Source organism: Drosophila montana, unplaced genomic scaffold (genome assembly GCF_035044405.1).
Source record: "Drosophila montana isolate Dmon_TW-CO22-7 unplaced genomic scaffold, ASM3504440v1 contig_1_1, whole genome shotgun sequence".
Classification (NCBI taxonomy): domain Eukaryota; kingdom Metazoa; phylum Arthropoda; class Insecta; order Diptera; family Drosophilidae; genus Drosophila; species Drosophila montana.
The window spans coordinates 1,815,659-1,840,201 of NW_026996920.1; the positions used below are offsets into that span (position 1 = coordinate 1,815,659).

The 24,543-nt window shown below is 39.7% G+C and overlaps 3 protein-coding genes across 3 annotated transcripts in view; 1 reads left to right on the forward strand and 2 right to left on the reverse strand.

Moving 5' to 3' along the window:
• The window catches only part of mtgo (miles to go), a 60,225-nt gene extending 45,678 nt beyond the window's left edge, over window positions 1-14,547 (reverse strand). Inside the window, exon 1 of the mRNA XM_064679362.1 lies at window positions 12,605-14,547. Within this exon, the coding sequence (XP_064535432.1) occupies window positions 12,605-14,339 (1,735 nt within the window). The 5' untranslated portion in view covers window positions 14,340-14,547. The remainder of the gene's footprint in view (window positions 1-12,604) is intronic.
• A 3,953-nt stretch (window positions 14,548-18,500) lies between these two features.
• On the forward strand, window positions 18,501-19,289 carry LOC135426268 (uncharacterized). The gene is made up of 2 exons (XM_064679301.1): window positions 18,501-18,772; window positions 18,832-19,289. Exons 1-2 carry the CDS (start codon window positions 18,589-18,591, stop codon window positions 19,122-19,124), a joined length of 477 nt encoding a protein of 158 aa, XP_064535371.1. The 5' UTR covers window positions 18,501-18,588; the 3' UTR covers window positions 19,125-19,289.
• Window positions 19,290-22,869: 3,580 nt separating this feature from the next.
• On the reverse strand, window positions 22,870-23,656 carry LOC135426319 (uncharacterized). Its single transcript, XM_064679375.1, has 2 exons — window positions 23,394-23,656; window positions 22,870-23,327 (listed from the first exon to the last, which is right to left on the reverse strand). Exons 1-2 carry the CDS (start codon window positions 23,514-23,516, stop codon window positions 23,154-23,156), a joined length of 297 nt encoding a protein of 98 aa, XP_064535445.1. The 5' UTR covers window positions 23,517-23,656; the 3' UTR covers window positions 22,870-23,153.
• Between the last annotated feature and the right edge of the window lie 887 nt (window positions 23,657-24,543).

Consider the following 24,543-nt stretch of genomic DNA (forward strand, 5'->3'; position numbering starts at 1 on the left):
GGAATAATTCCTAATTTGCGCATATAACTGCAATCGTTCATAGTTGTCTGATTATACATAGCTCGCAGCAAAAATAACTACAAAGTTGTGTTAAGAAAGCTTCAATATTGAAATATCAGGCGAACAGACCTTATCACCTTTTAGTTCTAATAGAAAATATATTATATTAAATAGATACATTATATTATTAATAATTCACAGACATAGCTAAAACAAATAAAGCTTGTAGTTAAAGTCATTGAACTAATCTTGATAATCACCCATTATAATTAATCAGCTAATCAGATGAAGCAGTTTCCAACTATGAACAATAATAATGAATAAATAATGATGTGAATGCACAAATAAGTTCTCTATGAGAAAAAACAAAGTACAAATTCAGATTGCGAGCATAAGGGAAATGCACTTCGGACTTTTTTGATTGTGTGTTCTCTCAGAGCTATGCATTTATTATGGGGAATCCCCTTTCTATAATGCACCCGCGATCAGCTAAGAAACTGGGAAAGGAACAATTTTTGTCGCAACTTATGCAACCAGCAGCGAAATCGGACTCGGGCCAAACACAACCTCAATAATCGCGGCACGGTGGCACGGTGGCACGGTGGGGCAAGGAAGGCAAGGGAATGCAGCACTCAAAATAAATCGCGGCCAATGGACTTTGGCCCAGCTTAGCTGCTCCAGCGACTTCGTTGTCAGCCACAAGTCATGCGAACGGGCGGCAGTCGCTTTGCAAACTTTTCAAATTGCCAGCTAGCCCCATTCCCGCTCCCCATTCCCGCTCCCCAGTTCCGCTCCCTAGTCCCGCTCCTGGCTGGTGAAGTGGCCACATTTTTGCAGTTGTCGAGTGGCGATTGCAACTTTTTCTGAATGCTGGCGCTTTGGCCCGCTCGGGATGGGAGAAAACAAACTGAAGCTAAACTTTAATCTAAATCTGGCCAGCCGGACTGAGCCAGGCGTATCTGCGAAGACAAACGAGAAACAGTCCACAGTCCTCTCCCGATGGAGCCGCTACTTGGGCCAGCTGAGCAGCACCGAGTTGGTTGCTTTCCCTGCTGGAGACTGTGGGGTGGCATTTAAAGGCCATTTCAGTTCATTTCATGAAGGTTAGATCTGTCTTGATACATTTGGTTTTCTGCATTTGGCATGCATTACTAAGCTTTGACGACGCACAGTGGGCATATTTCAAAGTTTTTGATGCAAAAATGTACGCAAAAAGATAGCAAGCTGTGTTCATGGGGTATATTTACAAGAGGATCGACTGCTTTTGCGTACATAAATATATGTTATATGTCTCATTGTTGAACAATATATTTTTCAGCAAATATATCTTTAATTTGGTGCTTAGTTTGTCCACGATAAATAAATATAAAGTTTGCCTTAATTTAAAGAACAATGTCTTGTTAAAAAACATTTGTACTTTACCTGCCTGATGCATTAGGTCCTCGAATAACGAGGATTTCTTAATATTCATTAGACACATTGAAAATTAATGAAAAAGTGAAAGTGCAACACGCAGAAAGAAGCGTCTCGCCACAAAGTAAATATATATATTCGTGATCTATCCGTTCTTTATAAAATACCCAAATATATATATATATATAAATATATATATATTTATTACTCAATGCATAAAACGGTTTTTCCTGATTGATTTGTGATGAAGGTGCAGGTTTGGACGGGTGTAAGATCATTCGCAAAGATCTCTTAGAAAATGAATTTAAAACTTATCGGAAACTTTTCCTCTTGGACGAAACATGCCGGTTAAAGATTGTTTGAATAGTTTAGATAGTTTCTTTTCACCTTGTAGATTGTTCCTTCCAACTCTGGACACTTAATCCGAAGCACGCATTAAGCATCTATGTTCAGAATCTAATTTCAGAAATGGAGTTAAAAATAAAATTTGCGTGTGCTTTTGTTAAATGTAATTTTGAATGTATGTTACCGCAACTTGGCGCTGCGTACAGGGTATCTGCTTGCTTTTCTTGTACATTGTATAAATCGTTAGATTTGCGAAACTGAAAAGCGCCAATCAACACCGAATTTCCCAGCCGCCTGGAAAATTATACGTCAAAAGAAAGACCAAAAAAAAAAAAAAAGAAAGCCACAGAGGATAGAAAAATCAAACAAGTGACTGAACAGTGGGGGTGGCTGATGAATGACACACGGAAGCAAGTGCCTCGACTTGAGGAAAGCCGCAAATTAGCGGTTGGAGTCACAGATACTCGCACCTCAAAGACGGAGACGGAGACGGCAATGGAGACGGAGACGGAGACGAAGGCGATGGCGGCTACTGTTGTTCACGGATCAGGCTCGTCGGATGACGACGAACACAATGTTAGCAGAAAAAAGCATTAAAGGAGAAAGTGCGCATATCAAAGCCAATGTTTTACAGTCCAACAATTATAACAACAGTCAAAACAAGTAAGAGTGCCTGCCCGCCTGCCCTGCCTGACTAGCAAATACCCTGCAATCAGCTTCGCAATTCCATAACAAAAACTTAATGTAATCTAAGAAGCTTTCCTCTACTCCACTCTAAGAAAAACTAATTCATAAATAAGTTCTGTGCTTATTTTGCATAAAATTCAGCTGGAAAACCAAATGTAGCCCACAAAGAAAGATCTTAGTTGATTTGGTGGGTAAGTTAGTAAAACCTCAAATAAACTCCAAGTATAAAGTAAAAGATGCTCCTATGCAGGCGGACGAGCAGGCTGGATCTTTAGTCAAGCACTTAAATGCGTAAAATTCAGCATACCCGATTGCCGCATGTGTAATGGGTACAATGGGTACAAAACGAAAACGAAGAAAATGTTGACTACCCGCAATGGAGCGTAGAAGTTGACGGAGACATACAAGAAATAAATATAAGCAAAACCAGCCAAAGCAGGAACGTGTATAAATATGGCAAAATCCGCCTCGGGCCACATACAAAGAGAGTGCAACTGGCAACTGATGCTGGCAACTGATGCTCATCAGGTATAAATACAACCTAAACTGAGGCCAATCAGGCTACGAATCCGATGCAGCTGTATCTGGACGAATCACGAGCATCGCAGTGTGCACAAATAAAGCATAAAGCCTCCGCGACACTGAGAAGACTGAGAAGCCATCGAGTTGAATGACCACCAATCACCGAAGGGACCCCATCGAGCTACAGTTGCAGATATAACTGGCCATACTTTCCAGGTGCAGATGCAGATAGTAGCCCGCCTGTCAAGTTGTATTATTATGAATATTATAAGTGATAAGTTTCTGACATCCAGGCCAACGTCCAGGACGCCGTTCGCCTCAGCTTAGTTAATACTTTTCGAGGTCAAGTTGGAACTGGACTGAAGATGGAAAAAAACTGATTGCCTGCTGCTTCTTATGTCTTGTGCCCATTGCCTAGGTGTAAACAAGTAAAAGTGATTCAGGCGGGAGTGCTCGACTATGAGATACCCGCAATTCAGACATTCTAGCTTCCTTCGTACGCTTCTTATTGCGTTCTAAAATAAGTTCGGTGCTTATAGTCCGATCTTTATGAAATTTTTGAGGCCTAAACATGACATCCAAATAAATGTATGTACCAAAGATCAGGACTTACTTTGACTGAATTTCTTAAACTTTTAAAGGGAAATGAGTACACACATACAAAGAACAGTTTTTTGAAAGCTTCGCCAGTTCTCCCAAATATTGTAACATTTAGCTATCTCTCGATGGAATCTGGTGCATTTATTAACTGGCAGTTTCGAAGATTTCTTGAAAAACACGGCCTTAAACACAACCAGGACCAGGTAACATTACTAGCCGCCATCTCTGAAACTATCTTGGCCGGTGGCTCGGTTGCCCCACAGTTCCCCTCTCTGGGCCTATCGTGTCCATGCAACACCTACGGAAAGACCTTGAAAACCAGCCGTTTGTGGCGTGAGCAACTTTCACCAGATGCGGCTAAAAAGACACTGTCGCAGTCACAGGCGAACCAAACGAAGCTGCCCGAAGGAAAACGAAGCAATTTCGCAGTCTGCAGTTGCTGCCAATGTCGAATCACAGTTACAGTCTATAATCAGAGCCTCGGCGAGTTGTCATGAGCTGCATCTGCCCCTCCACAATCATCACTGTCGACCCGACTGCAATGTCCCTCTAAGGGCAAATAATGCATAACCTTAATAACCCGCAAGCCTCGTCTGACTAAAGTCTCCAGTTAAATTTGTAACTCGGTTTTCATGGCAATATTCTTCTAAATATTTTGTAATCTGTTGCATCTCCATGCATTGAAGATACATATTTACATATTACCCGGCTATGCCCGGATCAAATCATTAACTTTGAAAATCCAATTTTGAAGGAACGACTATTTTCGGGATAAAGCTAAATATAGTTTACATTTGTATGAAGTCTGAAAAATCGCAATCTCTTTGAAATTTTTGAAAAAGACTCAAAAGAGAGACAACAATTTCGTGAATATATATGAAAAACGGGGGGAATTATCCTTTTTTTAGCTTTCCCTTCATCCGAAGGAGAAACACACGAGTATGAGTTTCAAACTGTCTGTAGCTATAAAATCCACACGGACAGAACGAGAGGCTGACATTGTACAAAACCCATAGACTCACGTTCAGCTAGTCAACAGAGTATAATGCTTCTATGTAGTAAATGGGAGCGCAAAAAAGTCACAACATTTAAAGACATACTAAATCGATATTTTTGCCTTTCACGAGTTGAATTATTTCCAAGCATAGTTTTTGCTCCCAACTTACTTTGAATGTGTTTCTTCATAGACCCAATCATTATTTTTCCAGTGCTTTGCTTTCATTACTTGTTTGGAACTCACTCAACCTCGTGCGATTTGAAAACCACTTGATCGTGTTGCTTTGTGTGTGCCTTTGTGTGCCTGTGTGTGCGTGAGACCCGGGCTGTATGTATGCATGAATGTGCTGCTGTAAATCGACTCGTCGAGTGCTCATTGGAATCAAAGAAATAGCAGTAGGAACAACATTACAAACCTCCAGACCACCATTCTCTCTCCGTACAAAATGGCTCTCCAAAATTGCTTTTATCTCTTTGTCTTCACCATTGCATGCAACTAGCGTCTCTCTGGACAGAGTTAATTTTTAATACCCTTGCAGTGAGTATCATAATAAAACCGACCTTTTGTCTTCGGCTCATGCTGAAAAAAACTGTTCCCGATCTCTTCACCAAACTCAAAAACCAATTTACTGACTTCTCACAATACTGTCATTGCAACATGTGCATATATATATGTATGTACATATTGTACGTGTCAGCAAAGGTATTTACTCTTCGGTGTAACTGTTCCGTTTTGTATTTATGCCTTTGCATGCAAGCAACTGGATACACACACACACACATACATCACATGATTGTACTTAAGAGTGTGTGTGTGTGTATGTTTATATTATTTTAATTTTTCGTTTGCGTTCGCCTCACTGCCTCGCTCTTTTCCTCTCTCTGCCTTTTTTTGTCTCTTTTTCTGTCTGACCCTCTCTTCCACATTCTTCTTCAATCTTGATCGCAATGTTGTTGCTCCCGCTGATCAAGTGCTCAATTATTTTGTCTTGTTTTTATACCCTAAATCCATAAAATGGGTATTGCGCAAAAGTATTTTTTGCCAGGCAGATATCTCCGACTTCATTGAGTACACCTACTATTTGTGTATATGTATGTTCATATATCAGGACGACGAGGCATAGCCTCTATTTTCGGTTTTTCATTTGTATGCCCCAATAATTTAATAACAATCGCACAATAAACTCAGAGGTTATTCAAGAATGCATTTTTCAATGTGAGAAGCCGACGGCAAAAGAGCACAACCGCTGCCCAAAGAATGAAGAGTGTGTGTACAAATACATACATATGTATGTATGTATATTTAAGATATTCGGAGCTGGGTACAAGGTATCTGCACGTCGTGCAGTGTGGTCTAAAGCACTCTTACTTGTTTATCGTTGCTGTTGTAGCTCTTGGCAAACTTCCATGGACCGTTCCGGCATTCCGAAATTCGCATACCAATGTTTCCAGTTAAACCAATTCCAGTTTTCAATTGGAATAGCGCCGAAGAGCTCTGCCACAGGTTCAACACACTCGTAACGCTGCACAGTCAGCAGTTTGCCAGTTAGAAGCTGCAGACGTCTTACCACCACTCAAATATCGCCGCAGTATAAGAGTGGAAGAGCGCTAATGTATAAGAGCGCCGGCTTAGAAACGCAAGCACTCACGAATGTGTCGCAGCCACGACTCATTTCTCTCTCAATCTTGGTCGTAGCTGCAGCGATCAACTGAGCGAATTAATCAGTCGGCCGAGCTCTGCACATAGATACGTTCAGCTGTGTGTCTGTATATGTGTGTTTTTTGAGTGTCAAGCATTGCAACTCTTTGAATATCTTGCGAAATTCGAATTGATCCCAGCTATTCGAGAAGGACGAATGCAATATGAAAATACACTGGCAAGAGGACAGCCCAATATCTGCGTAAATGCATCCATACGCCTATAATATACACTTTTACAACTCTTTTATTTGTTTAACCTTTTTAAATAAATAAAAACAAATATAACTGCTCTTATTAGGTGTGCCCGACTAGACAACACCCTGTACATTGCGCGGATATGAGGTTAATTCGAGCATTCTTCTGTGTATGCGGTAGGCTACGCACTTACTCACGCTTCTGTGCTTCTTCTTTATTTAACTCTCTTCGGTGTTTATTGTCCGATCCTTGTGTTTTGTGCGATGCTCGTCCGTCTGTTCGTATTAGCGAAGCTTCGCTTGAGAGCTGAAATATAAGCTCGTAAATATCACATTCAGATCAAGTATGCCCATCTTTCAGACACTCCGTAAATCAAGATCTACCTCAGTTTTAAAGCTAAATCATGTTGTTGTTCGTAGAATACTTCCGAGCTCCTCTAAATATCGAGATTAGGTTATCTCCTTTGCACCTCCACAAATTTCAAGCGTTGATACTTGTTCTAGTTACAGTTTAAAAGTCACTGACCTGGTACAGTTTTAGAGTCAGCTAGCCAATAATCAAGATGCTTCGATAATTTGATTGCGATAGCTTGATTGCGAACAGAGTATTACGTCGTCGGCTACCCGAGTGCAGCATTCTTCTTTGTTGTTTTTCGATTATTTCGTTGCCTGTTTTCGTTGCTCGCTAAGCTGATTTTCCACACGGGTTTTTCCCCCGCTGTCTTTTCCGTTTAGCGTGTTTGCCGCCTCACTATCCCCTGGCGACAATTGTTGCATCAGCTCTTGCTTCTGCTTCGTGACATTTATTTGCGGATTTCAAGTAAGTTTTTCCGAGTGCGACTTTCTTTTCCCTTTCACGCTGCCTCAAGTACGTGCAACTTGTTGTCAGTCTTGTCGTTCCCTACACATCCTCCCCTTCCCCCCACCCCCCCCCCCCACCACCCCGTCTCCCCGCCCTCGACACTATTATCATAAACAACGCTCTGCGGCGGCACCTTTCGCTTTTGAAGCCAACTTCGGTTTCAGTTGAGTTTTTCGGGTCTGGGCGGCTTAAAGCACGCATTTGGCTTAAATCGAAAGTTAGCGCCGAGCGGATGCTGGCGAATTTTGGAAAGTTAATTCATAACCGACGACGAATTTGCCAACTTAAGTATGCACCCGATCAATAGATAATAAATGGGCGCATTAGCCGACCTGTACCTGCACCTACCACTTTACGGCAAGGGGTCAAACTTATTACGTTGCGAAAGCAGAGAGAACAGCTTTCTTGCGAAGGCCACAATTTAAAAACCCTTGCGGTCGTTAATCAGATGTCCTATAAATTTAAGCTCTGCGACACGAAACGGTGCGAACTAGCTGAATAATTTGGTTAGGATATCTTTAAAGAAAATGGAGAAGATTGTCAAAAAAAAACTTCAATATGATACCTTTACTTGCGACGCATAGACAGCGGCAACAGACATAACAATTAAAAGAGTACTATTAAAAAAATGCCCGACTAGGATATACCCCGTACTCAGCTCAGAGCTGCCATAGCAATCGAGCTACCTTATATACACATGCCCATTCTTCAATAACTTCAATTTTAATAGTCTGGTTATTATAAAATCGGGGCCTAAATGTGGAATATACAAGTGTGCCCATGTATCGAAGCATCTGTCCAAGTTGGATATATAATATATAATCGATAATTATCGATATTTGAAAAATTAGAGAGAAAATTAAAAGCTAAGTAGATCTGCATATAATGTACGAAAATGTAATTGCCTAGTATATAATCGATAATTATCGATATTTTAAAATTGAGAGAGCAAATGATAAGCTAGATCTGAATGTGATATACGAAAATAGACATATATGCTTAAAAAGATATATAATACAGAATCGAAATTTAACGATTTACGAAATTATATATGCCTAATATATAATCGATAGTTATCGATATTTTAAAAATAATATAGAGAATGATAAACTAGTTTTGCATATGTTATACGAAATTAAATATGCCTAATATATAATCGATAATTATCGATATATAATATACGAAAATATAGAATTCAACTATGTTACTACATATGATGAGAAGGACTTGGCAAGATCGATCTGCCAATGTATATACCCTATGGGATTGGAAATACGTTCCGTTGACTGTTTAATACTGGTGCATACAGCCATTATATACCCTTGTTTATATCCATTTCCAATGGGTTTGGGGGATAAAAACATGAGCATTGGGCGCAGCCAATTGAGTCTGAATGTTGCGAGCTGTGTATTTTTTTTTATGGCCAAATGACGCATTTCATGTTCAACAAATGTGGTAAGAGTGAGTGAGAGAAATAACTATGAGCTCATGCCGCAAAGTGCAGCAAGAATAGCTTCAAATCGGCCAAACTTCCGGCATATGCCAAACATTAATAATAAACAACTTACAAGCCATAAACCAATGAGATGCCGCGGCACAAAAAAAAGGCGGCTACCACAGAATAAATTATAATATGAAATAGAGACAAGGCAAGTAATGCGGATGCACTCAGATGCAGCCGACTGCGCAATACCCTATACACAATGTATAAACAGCTGAGAACAGGTGCAAATAATATCAAAGGAGAATTTTGTGTCCATCTGCATATGTGAAAAGAAATATTTGTTGAGTAATATCTCACTTGTACTTACGAACACCTAGACGAAGCCAATAAACCCATTTTCACTTTGCGAACAGAGCATGAATAGCAGCTAGCAAATGAAAATTGTGCTCAACCAATAAAAAGATGCAAACCAAAATAAAAGCCAAAACCAAAACACAATTTCAAAGAAAATATGCGCACAGTGAGTGTCAAAATTATTGCAGCCTCTGGACTGGACGGCTAAACTAAATGGTGACTCGAATATTGCCACTAAATTGGTAGACACAAGTCACCCTGGACGTGGACGACGACGACCACGATGGCGACAACGGACCCGGGAGCGACAGCGACAGCGACAACACGACAGACACATGATGCATGCTACATGCTTCGCACTTTACCAACGCGCAGCGCAGAGCCCCGAATTAAGGCATTAACAAACCAATTTGTCCAATCCAAAAAACGTAATCTCCTTTTTTTATTGAGATTCGCTTCCATTTTTATAACACAACTGATTATGCTGAAATAAAATATATATATGGGATAAGTTATATATATATATATATATATGGGATGATGGTAATCTGACAGGATCTGACAGACTTATTTACTCTATTTGGCAAGTATATATACTCTGTAGCTCCGAATTTCCGATACACATATTTAGTACAAAATTTCATAGAATTACGGGAAAAGCATTTTTGAAAAACTTTTGCTTCTTTTCCGATATACAGAGTATTATATATTCTTAAAAATAGTTATTAGTATCTAAAGTAGAATAGCAGTAAATATATTTGTCTTAGGAGTACCTAATATCTATTAATCCTTTATCAAGATATCTTTCTCCTTTGCTGCTAATATATGACCAAAATCTTACACATATACGACTACTATTCATCAGTTATAGAACTAGGAAATCAGACTTTCGTGCCTTAATTTCAGTCTCTTTTTAAATAAATATACCCAATTATAAAAAGGTCAGTCTCTAAATTTTAGGAATACAGAAAAATATACGAATATAGTTGGTCCCTTGAAATTTTCTACATTTATGAAAAGTTAAAAAGTTGTTAAGCCAAAAACTGTTAATGAAAGCGTTTAAATAAATTCCTAATGCCTTATACATATTTTTGAGTAAAATTTGAGGATAAGTTTTTCGGAACGCCAACAGGGCAGAGAAAATTAAATGTGTAAAGGGAAGAAGCATCATACGGGAATCAGAATATTTTTTGGCAAAAAGCCTTGTTGCAACAAAAAAATTAAGAACTTTGTAGTCGGGAATAACCGACTGCGCAATACTTTGTCCACAGTCTAATAAAGTTGTCTTTGTTGCTCTAAAACTGTAACCGCTAATCAGATACTTTCAAACTGTAACCGTCAGATAGTTAATATTTCAAGTGCCAATCCACTAGATTCAACAGGAGCAAAAATTAGGAGCATGCATATGGACAGAAGGACGGATATTGCACAGGATCCAAATACTCCTTTTCCCTCTGTGAACAGAGTATAAAAGGACACCCAACAAATAGAACATTTAATATTATATCTATAAGTAAAAACTCGTGCAAAGGCAGAGAGCAACAAAGGAAAATGTTTATAGCCTTGTTTGAGAGAGAGAGAGAGAGAGAGAGACAGGGACACATATAAAGGATGTGCTGCAGGATGTGCTGCAACTACAATACCGCAGCCGATTGCATGGGACCAAAGCAGCATCCAATAGCGCATTCGGCGAGTCATCTGCATGCACAGCAGGATATGGTCAAGTTGGCGCACAAAAAATGCCTGTAAACGCCGCCAACTTTATGAGTTTAAAGTTCCATCCATGTTCAGCAAAGCGAAAGCTGATGGAAAGTGCTTTAAACACGATCCGCATAGCTAGCTCTGACACTGAATAGTCCAAATCAAATCCAAACTTATCGGATTAAGTTCTTTATATGCAGAAAAGTATGCAACAAAATGGACGGCTTGGTACTACATTACACAGCTTCAAAAGAGTTGAATACTTCATTTTAAAACCAATTCATTAAGACCCACGTCTATATCTTTTTATAAGCCAGATTTTATACTGGGTCAATTAAATTGACTTGCTTGTCTTTTAAGACATACTTAAATGTTAAAACTCCAAAAAAAACTCTACGTAGTCCAATATTTACAAAAATGTCAAAGCTACTTTAAAAAACCGTAAATGTTAATAATTAAAGCAAAGTAAATGGTTAATGAATATTTTCTTGATTCAAAGGGTTGAAGTAAAACTATAGCAATTAACAATATAGTAAATATATATACAACAATATAATAAATATATATAAATATAATAAATATATAGAAAAGTTTGCTTTAAATTATTAGATAGACAAACGTTATCCAGAAAGATAAATATACCTTGAATTCTTATTGTCTTACACTTATTTTGGCGCTTGTAGCTTTTATTTGTTCGGAGATGCATATCAATTAACACTGTCTCAATGTCGATATATATTTGACTATCCTTCGCTCTATTCCTCTATTAGAGGAAGCTTTCGGATAATAGAGGTAAATCACAACATGAAAGAGGAATAAAATCAACTACAGACAGACAGAAAAGCCTAAATTAAGCCAAAGACAATATTAATATCTAAATATTACCAAATATATTTATATTATATTTGCTTAAACTTCATCTGCGAGAGCAATATATATCTATCTAGCTTTAAAGTTGATTCTTTTAGTCCCTTAGCAACTGAGCTAAAAACTCAGCAAGAAGATGCATATACGAAATAAAATAATAATGTAAATACTATAAATCGCCTCTGGCACTCACATTGGCATAACTTCATTATAGTCATTAAGCAAACTTTATTATAGCCACAACAAACATTTTAAATGGGTTCGAGATAGAGATGGGCATGGGTCGTGTTTTTCTTGGTGGCACAGCATGGCACGAGACTCTTTTTCGTGCGTGAGCCGTGCAAGCCTCTACCAACACAAGGATCGCGATCCTTAAAGTCTACATTACCAACACAATTGATGTCAGGCATAACTTTCACTTAAGCACGATCGATAGTTTCCATATATTATCTGATTATCTTAAACACGACATTACCGATTAAGTTTGGAAATAATTTAATACTAATGCAGATATCAGATTTCAGCTAGTTCTGCGACGAGCGAACGAAAATGTCATATTAAATAAAATCTTAGTTAGTTAGTTTAGTTAGTTTCATTTTCCCGCGCACATCTCTAGTGCAGGGTATTTAAAAAGGACAATTCCAAAAGGTTTTTCGTAACGCTCTGCTTGAGGAATCAGTAAAAAGAAAAAGGTACAAAATGCTCCAGCAACCTTTTTGATTATTTAGAGACCGAAGATAGTTGGCATTACGCAGCTGATTAACCCATCTATATAATTGCGGGACAAGCGTCGGGCTCTTAGTTGTTAAAGCAGACATAATGCTGGGGCAAAGCCAAATAGCCTTGCTGCCTGGCTGGGCAGGGTAAATGGAAACAAGGATACAAATTGCAGGACAATGTCATAAAACGGGCACTCACCTCGATAAACTTTGCTGCGTTTGCCAGCGGCAACTATTGCTGGTTGCAGTTGCAGTTGTTGCTGTTGTTGCTGTTGTTGCTGTTGTTGCTGTTGTTGTTGTTGTGACTGACGTTGTTGAATGGCCGCGTCCAGTTGCAGCAGCAATTGCGGCGCTGTTGCCGCTGCCTGGCCGATATTTCCATTAACATTTGTCACAACGGCCACCGACGATGTCAATTGTTGCTGCACAAGCTTCTGCTGCTCCCGATGTTGCTGCTGCTGCTCTCGATGTTGCTGGTGAGGATGCAGATGAGTGTGCTGCTGATGGGGCTGCTGTGCAGCGGGCGCGTGATGGTGCGTCAGCAATGGCTGCCCGCCGCCAGCTGCCCCGGCTGGCGGCCCGTGAGCCGGGCAAAAGCTGCGATACTCTCCATTGATATCCATATATATCGGCGCCTCCACAAGTGGCCAGCCGCCGCCGCCGCCGCCAGCGCCGGCGCCGGCTGGCGTGGCAACAGCAGCTGCCGGCGCTGCAGAGCCGGCTGCAGCCGTCGGTGTCAAGGTAATTAATTGCACGGGCAACAATTGTGGCCCATTGCTCGACTGTACATGGATGTGCGGGATGCCACCGTGTTGGCTGCAATGCTGTTGCTTCGGCGACAGCTGCTGCTGCTGCTGCTGTTGTTGCTGCTGCTGCTGCTGCTGCAAGGTGGACAGCGCGTGTTGCTGATAGAAAACTGTTGTCTGCTCGTAGGCTGCGTACAGGGCACTTGCCGCCGCATGGCTTCTGTTGAATGTGGTCGCCGAGGGTGCTCCTAGAGCCAGCATTGACATGCTGCTGTTGCTGCCGGCAGCTGCGGCTGGACTTGACTGCGACTTGGCCCTTAATGCGGCGGGCTGGAAGGGCGGCGCCAGGGGCGTTAGATTCGATTGATAAGCCCTGACCAGAGCGCTGCTGTGGGCTTGATTTGTATCCTGCGATTTGTTAATTGGGATTCGCTCCTTGTGCGTCGCCTTTGCCCGCTCCTGGCCGGTGGCTTCGCTGCGATTGTTGTTGTTGTTGTCAACGACACTTTGGGTCGCCGGCAACTCGGAGACATGGCTGACGCCTGCCTTGTCGATTAACTGATAGCTTTCGTCAATGAAAGCCACCAAATCCTGGCAGGCCTGCTGCAATTCCTCCTGTGTGGCCGACGGGACTGACGATGTCGCCGCCGTCTCCTGTTCAGCCTCGGTGTCGTCTTCGTCGTCGCTTTCGATTACATGCTCGATTATGCGCAGGTTATCGTAGTCTATAATCCGAGCATAGCCCATCTTGAGCGCCAGGCCCGTCAGCCTGGCCACATCCTTGTCGTCGCTGTCATCGTTGTAGGTGAAAACATCGAAGGCGTGTGCCTGCTGTGCTTCTGCCGGATCTTTGGGGCTCTGTTCCGATGGAGATTCCTTTGGGAACTCTAGCAAAACTGTCATTTTGGTGTTCAGCTCGTAATCCTTATTCGTATCGACTGCTACTCCGTTGGTTGTCGTAGTTTCCTGCCCTTCCTCGGGTATTTGCTCGAGCTGGGACTCTGCAATCTTGAGCTGTTCGTCTTCGGTTTGCGTGCTGTTATCGATAAATATTTCTGCCCCTTCATCGGTGGCGGTTGCAGAAGACATTCCGCAACTTTCGTAATAAACACATTCGTCGCACACCAAGTCCAACTGTGTCTCAGTCGACGGTGTCTTCAGGTGAGAGCTTACAGTTGCTGCTGCCATTATTATTCAAAGGCACATTTGATTATATTCGAATAGATCCAAAGAATGCTCCTTTTACTTGCCAATTGCTCTGGGATTAAGTATTGGGTGAAAGCTGCCTTGATTCTCGTGTGATTAAGGGGCGAAAAGTTTGGTGCAGTTGCTTACTTTTCGTCAATAATACCATTTTTTCTGAGCTCTGATTTTGTTTAACTTTATATTTATCAAGCTGTACTCAAAATTGTATTGTTTTTTTGTATTTTCAGCGCCTGAAAGTAAAAAAGGTAAATGTTATAAATTACTTCTACCAAAAAACTGGCATCAATAAAAAAAATTCAAAAAAAAAACGTAAGATGCTATAGTCGGAAATGCCCGAGTGGGGGATACCCTGAAACTTCTTGTACCAAAACCTAGTATTTTTAAAAGTCAAAAGTTAACAAAAAAAAAGCAAGTAAGAGTGCTCTAGTCGGGAGTGCCCGACTGGGGGATACCCTGAACCTTCTACCTTCTACTAAAGTCGAACGGCATCGCTTCATACCTTACAATCATATCAAGAATTGAATTTCGTTGGCAAAAATAGAACTTAACACGTTTTCGTTAATAACATCTGTGTTCCTTAACCGATTTGATACAATTTTCAGAAGTATATCTTATTGTGCCATAGAAAAAAACATCAGCCTTACAACAGCCTGTGGCTTACATTTGTTGTGTGTTCAAACTGCTATTCGTATTTTTCTAATTTAGCAATATCCCTAAAAATTAAATACTCTGATTAAGTGTGAGTATCAGACGAGAAGCTATATGTTAAAGTTGATGTATCCAGCTCTTAAAACCTAAGATTTCGATATTCATTGTTAACAATTGCTTGGAAACGGGGAAAGTTATCGAATATCTGAAACAAACTCTTACTGCGCTGGCAACTAGGAGGACCTAGGTTCAAAATTTCTAGTCTCTTGCTTTTATAGGTTCTCAGATACTTGCGTTCATTCATACGGACAGAGCTAGATCAAGTCGTCTTTTGATGCTGAGCATGTATTCTTTATTGGGTCGAAGATACTTTTTTCTCCCTGTGACATACATTTGCACAAAACCAATATACCCTTTTTACCCATTTTCAATGGGTTCAGGGTATAAAAACGAGCTATTTTGGTTCCCAAAAATGGCGTACGAACGTCATCAAATATTAATTTTAATCAAAAGTTAATCATAAATGCAAGAGGAAACAGATGGGAAATGTTCCAGTGATTTCTGTTGCTGTTGGTGCAATTGTTTGACCAACAAATAAACCATTTTTTAATGACTTTTACAAAAAATATTAAATACAAAAGTACATTCGGTTATCAGAAATTGGTAAGGTTTTGAGCCCGAATCAGTAGTAAGTACGTACTTAAAGATATATATTTAACACGAATTCTTACGTACGAATACAGACTAAGAATATTTACGTGAAAGACGAATAGGTATAATTTTTGAACTGGATAACGTTAATCTGCATTATCTTCTCGAACCCATAAATTACTAGGAAAGTAAACTCGTGAAGGTTATTGGTTAAAGAGCTGCTTTTCACGAACCCAAGCTGGGAAAGTGAAATAATTAGTAATTAGATGATGAAGCATTAAAGTTTACAAAGTCGAAGGTGCGTACACAGTATCTAAGCTGGGGTATAAACGACTATTTCCGGTGATTAGCGATATATTTAAACGCTGCTCGCAGTTTATGCTGATTGGATGCTTCTTTTATATCAAGAAAATAAGTTGTTCAACGACAAAGCCCGAATTCTTCGCATTGTCGTTTGCAAACGAGCTTTTCATTCCATTCTCCCTTTTCAATAATAAACATTAGTATCATATACATATTCTTTCTAAAGCAAATATTGTTAATTTGTTTTCGATACCTATTTTTGTTTTGTACCTTGATGTCCACAGACTATTTCTCTGTAATGTCTAAGACCTAAAGTATTAGCTAGACTTACATTATTTACAGAGTATCAGCTTCATCTGTTTGTTAATTTAATTCTGAGCAGCTTAAAGAACTTCTATTAACAACATTTGTCGACATCAACAAACGTCTTGAAAGAAAATCTATTAATACTTAAAACCTTGCTTTCTGTCAATATGTTTGCTACCCTCCTCAGCTTCCTTGAAGGAAAAAAATCTCATCGTAGTGGTCGTCAACACGTTCTCTGTAACCAAGGAAACTCGAGCTGGAATCACCCCAACGCAACGTCCTTGCCTCTTGACTCTAGCCTCTTAACCCCAATGATTTCACCCTCGACGACACATCAATTATCTACGAAGCAAGCTGTATTTATCAGACTATTGACCAACTGCAGCGACACTTGAATAAGTTTGAGACGTGGGTCCAATTGGCTAATCAACAGGTAAAAGTCAATTTGCTCAACAAGTTGCTGCCAGGCGAACTGCTCGAGCATAAAGAGGGACATCGCTTCCCAACACATGCCAACAATATGTCACGGTTTACAACAAAAATTAAAAAAGGTTGAGTGTTAAGCCGCACTTTAAGCAACTTTTAAGAATTAAACATTAATGTTAAGCTTCTAATCCAATTAGGTAAATGCTAAATGACCAAAATGCGTTCTTTCATCCCACACACAAACGTCCTTTATGTCAAAAGATTACAGAGATTACAGAGCTTTGTATTTGAACAGGCTTCTAGGAATGCAGCTAATAAAATATATATAGACGCATCCTGCTGAAAAGGATGCTTACAAAGTTAATCAAGTCAAGCGTCAAGGGGCTTAGGGATTCCGACTAATGACGAGCTCGCCACAGCCAATTAGTACATCATTGCGCGTCTCTTAATCTGGCTAATGCTATTCACTTTTTTACCTCGATTTCAATGGTTGGTTTAAAACATATGTGTACAAATGTCACATAAACACGCAGGGGTCAAACTTCATTTGAGCTAAAGCAAAAACCAAAGCATACTTAAGAGGGCCCACGCGGGATTCATATATATATTCGCATATTATGTTACAGCCGTGCTCACATTTGTTTCTGAATTCCGTAATAACTGTCCATATGGCACGACTTTTTAGCTGAGGTTAGGTTAACCTAATTCGCGAATACAATTTGATGGTGTACAATAAATTATTGTAATTAACATGTGCATAATTATATATATCGAAATAATTATAATATTTATGAAAGTATTTGTGTCTGCATTATCAATACATTGCCTACAAAATTATTAATACGATTCTATTTCTGACAAAAGCTTGTGCGTTGGCAGTTTAATTAAACATTTAATTTGCCATATGTCAACGAGTTTGAGGACTTTTGGCATCATCGCAGTTTTATTTGTAGCTGTATTGAATGGCATGTTAGGATCCCAGTTGGAAAATCGATTTTGATTTCATGAATTAACTAAATCATTATGACCAGACTTTATCTTTCAATGCGTATACAGGCTGCGATAATTTTCATTCATGATAAACGTTGGCAGATAAAACTGAGCAATTAGAGAAAAGTTTTCGAGTTCAACCATCAACCAATTATTACTGGGAAATTATACTTTATTCTTTATACTGACAACGTCATCCTTTCAAGGCAGTTCTTTTGTAATATTATCTAGTAAACTGATACTGCTAACTGCGATAAATACACCTTCTGCAGCGAAACTGAGAGAAACTAAAAATGAGAGGCAAAGGATATATCCCTTTACTGCCTTATCGCTGCCTTGATTACGACTATTCCTTCCCCTTTGCAAAGCTATAAAAATCAGAACAACACAACAATCCGAGCTAGAAACTATTCAATTAATTACAGCATAGAGTAAAATAGAGAAAAATATATTAATTGTGGTATTTTATACGTGACGGACTGCGCCATATTTCGGGCCCCTAACTATTTATTTGCACAGCAATAAAATCAAACATAAGTAAGAGAAAAAATGATGAAATATGATGAGCAATATATTCTCCAAGATTTCTGAGTAAAAATGCTTACTTAAATGCTTTGCCTTTTATCTGGTGGAAAAGTTTTTTAATTACAAATAAGTCTTTATACGAAATGCAATTATTTAAGTAGAAACCACTTGGCTCTAGCTTCTAAGAGCCAAATAAAACACTAAAAGGATTATTTAACCTCACAATTAATAGAATTTGACTTGAAACGAAGCAGGCTAACTTTGAATATTTCGAATCACCAGAAAATGTATAAAATGTCGTTCATTTTCAATAGTTATTAGACAACACGGAACATTCATAATCTACTATAATATAAAGTTTTAATTTAAAGAAGTTATCGAAATGCCAAACTTTAACGGAGCCATCATTGTGCACACGCTGCAGTTGATCAAGACCCCAGCGACGCTTCGCGAGATTGTGGTAACCATTGCCAAGAACACGGACCTGGCGCAGGAAGATCTGATGAAGCCCGTCAAGCAGACCCTGGATATGGGCTACCGCATGGGCTTCCTTCAGAAACTAAATGGTACGACAAACATATTGAAATCAAAAGGTTCCCGTTTCGTTTCACATTCGATTCCGCAGGAAGATACTTTTTGGTGCCGATGACCTTTGACACGCTCATGGCTGAAATGAAGTCGGTCGGCCAGCCCGCCCGCAAGGGCGCGCCAGAGCCCGAAAAGGCCGAGCCCAAGCCCAAGATGGACAAGAAGACCGCCAAGCAGAACATCATAGCCAAGAACCACACTCAGAGCCAGTATCAATCGGTTCTAGACCACGAGTCTACCACCACATTGATGCCATTACAAACGATGCACTTAAAGCCGGAAGCGCTGATGATGCGCAAGCCGAAACGGTCGCATGTGCCCATTAAATAGATGACTCTTCCAAATGCCTTTGCTGGGCTTCGCAGTTGGGAAACTAACCGAACTGCGCTTGAGGCATCGTAAATTTTCCGTTCGCTAATTGATTTTTTGTTTTTGGTAAATAATAAAAATAAAAAATTGAATGATACGTTAAGTATCATAGCACAGCTAGATTGAGATTGTCGAACTTTTCAATTTACCTTAAATATAGCGAAAACCGACAAAATATTAGCGCGTCAATTAGTCTATGTATGTCCAAATTGTTGAAAATTCTATGGAAATACTATTAGACCCTTTTGCAAGAACCAACAGAACAAAATGCTGCAACGCACTTTGAAAAATTGCCTCTCATTTGTGCAAGTTGACAAATGTCTCAATTAGCGGGGCCATCTCGGATGGGGTCCTGAAGCTGGTGGGCGTGCGAGGGGGGAGGGGGGGAATGGGTGGAGCACGAAAATGACATCGACGCGTCGTTTTCCTCAATTTGAAAGCCAAATGAAGCGTCGCCTCTGCCAAGCTCCCCGTTTGCAGTGTGCATTGACCATATGGTTAGCCCAGCCAGCCGCCCACGACCGTTACCACTCCCACTGTCCGTTCTCCTTTCCGACCTTTGCGATGACGTCGACAGCAGCAACGACTGCTACGCCGGCAGAGAGCAACGCACGTCAAAGTAATGCAAATGGAGTCTAAGCACATACCACATACCGGGACGGGACCAAGAGTTAGAAAGAGAGCGCTACATGCGTGAGCGCGAAACATGGTGAGTAACGAGCGCGTGTTGAGTTTCTATCCGAGAGTGCAACAAATGTTTGTCTCGGTCAACTAGTAGGTAACGGTAAGGACGTGTGCCGAGGGGATTTTGCCTTTGCTGCGTGGGCGCTGTTCACTAAACAGTGTAAAAAGCGAAAAGTGGGATTCTCCCTCGACATCGTTTCGGCATACTGGCATAAATACTTATGTATGTACATATGTATACGCTATAATCGTAAAAGGGAATACTCCTCTCTGCGCGTCCTTGTGTAAAGGTGGGCGCAAGCATTTAGAGCATGTATTCACGTTTAACGAAGGCAACTACATAGATACTCTTTTCCTAGTATAATAACAGACTAAAATAGGTTATTTTCTTAAAAATCAGTATTTTAATAGGTCAATATTAAAGATCATGGATTGTGTCAACAGTCTCCGACTAGAGAAACCCCACACCAAGCGACACCAGCTTATACGAGGTTTAATAAGTATGTGTTCTTTGTAAAATTAAAAATAACAAAAGCCGAAAACAATTTCTTAAAAATTCGTTGTTTTGTTATTACTTCTGGAAAAATATATCGATTTGTTCAATTTGATTTCATTAGCTCTGACAATCTGCTACATTTGCCTAATTATGTTATGATAGGAATAAAGAGTTACGCTCTAAATTAAAAAAGGCTCTTAAAAAATGTCAGACAGATATGGTGTGATTTACTTTGGCTCTAGTTGCTGATAAAAAAAAGTTTACTCGGAGATGCGTGTCACATACATTTACATTAAACCAAAAGACCCTATTGAAAGAACATGGGTACATTTATCGCATTCATATAACCGCGTCAAACTGTGATAAAAGGGTTGACATCGCCCTCTTTTCAGAAACGTCATACGACTGCAACGGAAAATATCGGACTTTTGCATTTCTCCGACCACAGACTAACACGTTTTCTGGAAAATTTCTAGGGAAACGACACTATACATTATATGTGTTCAGCATCCGAGTCGGTCTGAGAATATGAGAATATTGAGAATGTTGAGAATATGTCCATATGTCGGAACATTTGTGCCCCTAACCCACTCCTTTTGACATGTATGTGCATGGATTCTTATTTAGCTTTCAGAAATAAGAAACATATTGCCTCTTTAGATACTATTCCTCAAAAGCGTCATCTCTGTGCCCTTAAAATTGTACAAAGGTCTGTACTTGCCTGCTAAGAGACAATTTAAAATATAATATAATAAACTGTTAATTAAACAATATTTGTTTAATTGTGAATTTAAATAACAACCTGTTACGCGAACCAATCTTGACGTTTGTTAGTTGAGCGTAAACTTGTAAAAGTTTGAGAGAGCTCAGAGGACGGTCGGGGGGGCACGTGGCAGTAGACGTCTGCGAAGCATATGCCACGCAAAGCTTATCAACCGTTAATGCCATGCATTGGAAATACATATATAAATGCAATTAACTGTCATCTAATCGAAAAGCGTTGTACAACAACGCAAAAGACCACACGAAAGTGCGTAAGAGCTTTAATTCCCAGCAGACCTATGCACACATGCACACACATATGTATATAGATAATTATGCATTTACATACTATATAATGCATGTTTTCTTACACTAATGTACACACATATGTACGCATGTAAGTGTATGTAAATGGCAAGACATAAAAACGTAGACGTGCAACAGCAGCGCAATTTACGTTGACGTCGACAGCGGTTGGCAATACACTGAAAACCAAATAGGCTTCAGTTTTACTTTGCGCGTGGTGAGTAAGAAAGCGTTACTGCTCTGCCCGCTGCGAAGCCCTGGCCATGCCTCAGCGGCGCATTATGTTGTTGTTGTGGTTTTTGTTGTTGCTGCGTCAACTGGTTGAGTTGCCTCGCTGAATGCACTTGTTTGCCAGTTTTTGTTGCTACGTTTTGTTGCTTTGCTTTGTGTGCCACAAACTATTGCCAATTCACACACACAAAAGCTAAAATATATGTGTGTATATAAGTATGCGTGTGTGTGTATACATGTACATACATTATACGCGCGTGTGCGTGAGTATAAAGTTAGCATATTGTTGCCTTTTACTCCCAATTCGCCGCATAAAAAGCATCATAAAACGCAGCGGTCACAGCTGAACATGAAAGCAATTAAAAATTTATGAAAAAGAATTAAAAATGCTATTTCCTAATAGCTTGCCTTTGACTTACCAGTTGCTGCAACAAAACAGCAGAAAATGTTTTCGTTATTTCGCACACCACACACTCACACATACATATACATATGTACATACACAGGCACAAATTCAAAACACATACGGCACGAACGCGAATATGAGCACGAAGAAAACAAACCTATCTAACTAATAGAAACAATTTGTTATTGTTTTATTTAGCATGGCACAGTGTTTTTTTGGACTTGTTATGAAAGTTCGGTTCGTTTGGAAAATGCGTTACAAATTTGCAATTTTAGTCGAATTTAACTTGTTGGCATTTGGTTTAACATTAACCAAAGCAACAGAAAACACAACAACAGGCGACACACGAAGACCCAAACGCGGCAAACGTTTGATTTTGATTGACGCTGGGGCACCATGGAAAACTGCAAACGAGCCAAAGCCCGCTAACGAGCATCGAGCATCGAGCATCGAGCAGCGAGCCGACCGACACGAGCGCACGAAGCTAAATCCGCAGCGATAGCAATGTTTGAATACTGCGTGGGAGCAACGCGCAAGAGCAGTGCCTACAAGTTGCATGCAAATTCTTTTGTACGTGGGTGGCTAAACTCCGTTAAGTGGAAGAGAGAAGGCGCGACGGCGGGTAACGGCAACGGCAACGACAACGGCAACATATGTACATATTTCGATTGTTCTCTGACCACAACCTGTGTGAGGGCAGGCGGCAAAAGCTTTTTGCTTTTTTCTTGCTGCCGGCAGAAAGTCAACAGCTGTTTTACAGTTTCACTGGACTTTGACAATATTAAAATTGTTAAAGATTAGCACAGTAAATCAAATCGAAATCATAGCTTACGCATTTTATTAAGTTACGCACTGTGTATAAACATTGTATGTATAAATATGGTCTACCGTTAGAGAGGTAAATGTTTCAATGTTTTTTTTCATACAGGGAATTGCGCATTAGTCAAGTGTCGCCGATTCAAGAAAAAAGATAGCGAGCCATGGCACTCCCCTCTCCAAAAATGTTCGTGATTTTAATAGTCAAAAGCTTGCACAGAAATGGTGTGTGTCTTCGATAATACCGTTATCAACGTAAAGCTTTTGGCCAGTAACAGTGTTTTTGCTCTCACTTGGTACAAAAACACTTGTTAGTTTTCCGCAGCTTAATCCACCATTCAAAGTCGTTAGGGATGATCTTGGGCTTTGATTGGAAGAACTTCTTCTGAAAGCGATCGCGATCCTGCAACCAAATCCGCGCGTACTCCCCTCCTAAGAGCATGCCCATCGAGGTGGGAATACTCTAGATCAGATAAAAACTTTTATTGGATATTGGAGCAAGTTAAAAGTGGCTTTATAGTAAATTCACCCCACTCTCGGTGCTTGGCGCCATTGTACTTTGCTGGGCTCGTAAGCCGGCTTCGGTTGTTAGATTATCCTTGGGTCTGCAGATAATGGAACGTGACCATTCCTTATGTATGGAACTAACCATGGTTAATTAAAATTTATGTTGAGCACAATCTTTTCGTTAATTTAATGTCTTTTTTTGAGAAGAATCATTTAAAAAAAAAACCGAGTTGGTCTACAATTAAATAAAAAATTGTACCCAGACAAACTATGAACGGGCTAGTTAGAATTTTAAAAAAGTAAAGTATCTGTATATAAAACTGTTTGTTGCGACTGACTGGCTGACAAACTGTCCAAAGGCTAGTTAAAATTTTAAATTCATTTATTAAACTCTTTAAATAAAACTGAAAAAAATAAATCTAGGAAAGTGAAACGTTCACTGTAGTTAACTTACGGAAGGGTGTACACTAAGATATTCCACCCGCAAGTGTGGAAAAATCGCGAAAACGGTTTGTATGCAACTTTTTTGTTTACCATTCAATCGGCCTCAGACCCATTTTCATAGATATTTGTTCAAATTCATTAAAGTGGTGTTTCGCACTTTTTGAAAAATCTATTCCCCTTACAAATAAGGGTCAAGGATTTGGTTTCGGATTCAAATTCATTTCCAAGGATCCTTATAAAAAATCATTTGAGACTTGATTCAGATTTTTCGGCAAGTCCAAGCTTCCCTGAGATTCAATGAATCTTAGGTTTTGTCTGGTTGATTCGAAACTTTTTTCAAAGAAGTAAATGATTACGTGTTACAGCGATTTCGAAAATTCCATACGCAACGGTGGAAAATTGGCGGAAAACTTGCAACCCTTTGTTTATATTCGGATCGGCTTCAAACTCATTTTAAAATTCATTCAAAATCCACCGCTCTTGGATGGAAAGTGTGGTTCAAAGGATTATTGCAGTTAAGTTAGCAAGGATAGATTTAAAATACCCGCTGGTAGGTTTTGAAAGTATAGAGTGTATCAATAATGACTTCGTTCAGCGACTTATATATTCTTTGGTAACGAGAAAAACCTAAGTTCAAAATTTTAAGTCTCTAGCTTCTATAAGTTTCTGAGATCGACAAAATTATAAAGACAAAGACGGTACAGTACCCTCTCTAGTGGGTACCCCTA

Coding starts and splice junctions, on each gene's coding strand:
- LOC135426268 (XM_064679301.1), top strand. CDS start 18,589: ATGCCAAACTTTAACGGAGCCATCATTGTGCACACGCTGCAGTTGATC. Junction 18,773..18,831: donor CTTCCTTCAGAAACTAAATG/GTACGACAAACA, acceptor TCGATTCCGCAG/GAAGATACTTTTTGGTGCCG.
- LOC135426319 (XM_064679375.1), bottom strand. CDS start 23,516: ATGGTTAGTTCCATACATAAGGAATGGTCACGTTCCATTATCTGCAGA. Junction 23,328..23,393: donor CGCCAAGCACCGAGAGTGGG/GTGAATTTACTA, acceptor TATCTGATCTAG/AGTATTCCCACCTCGATGGG.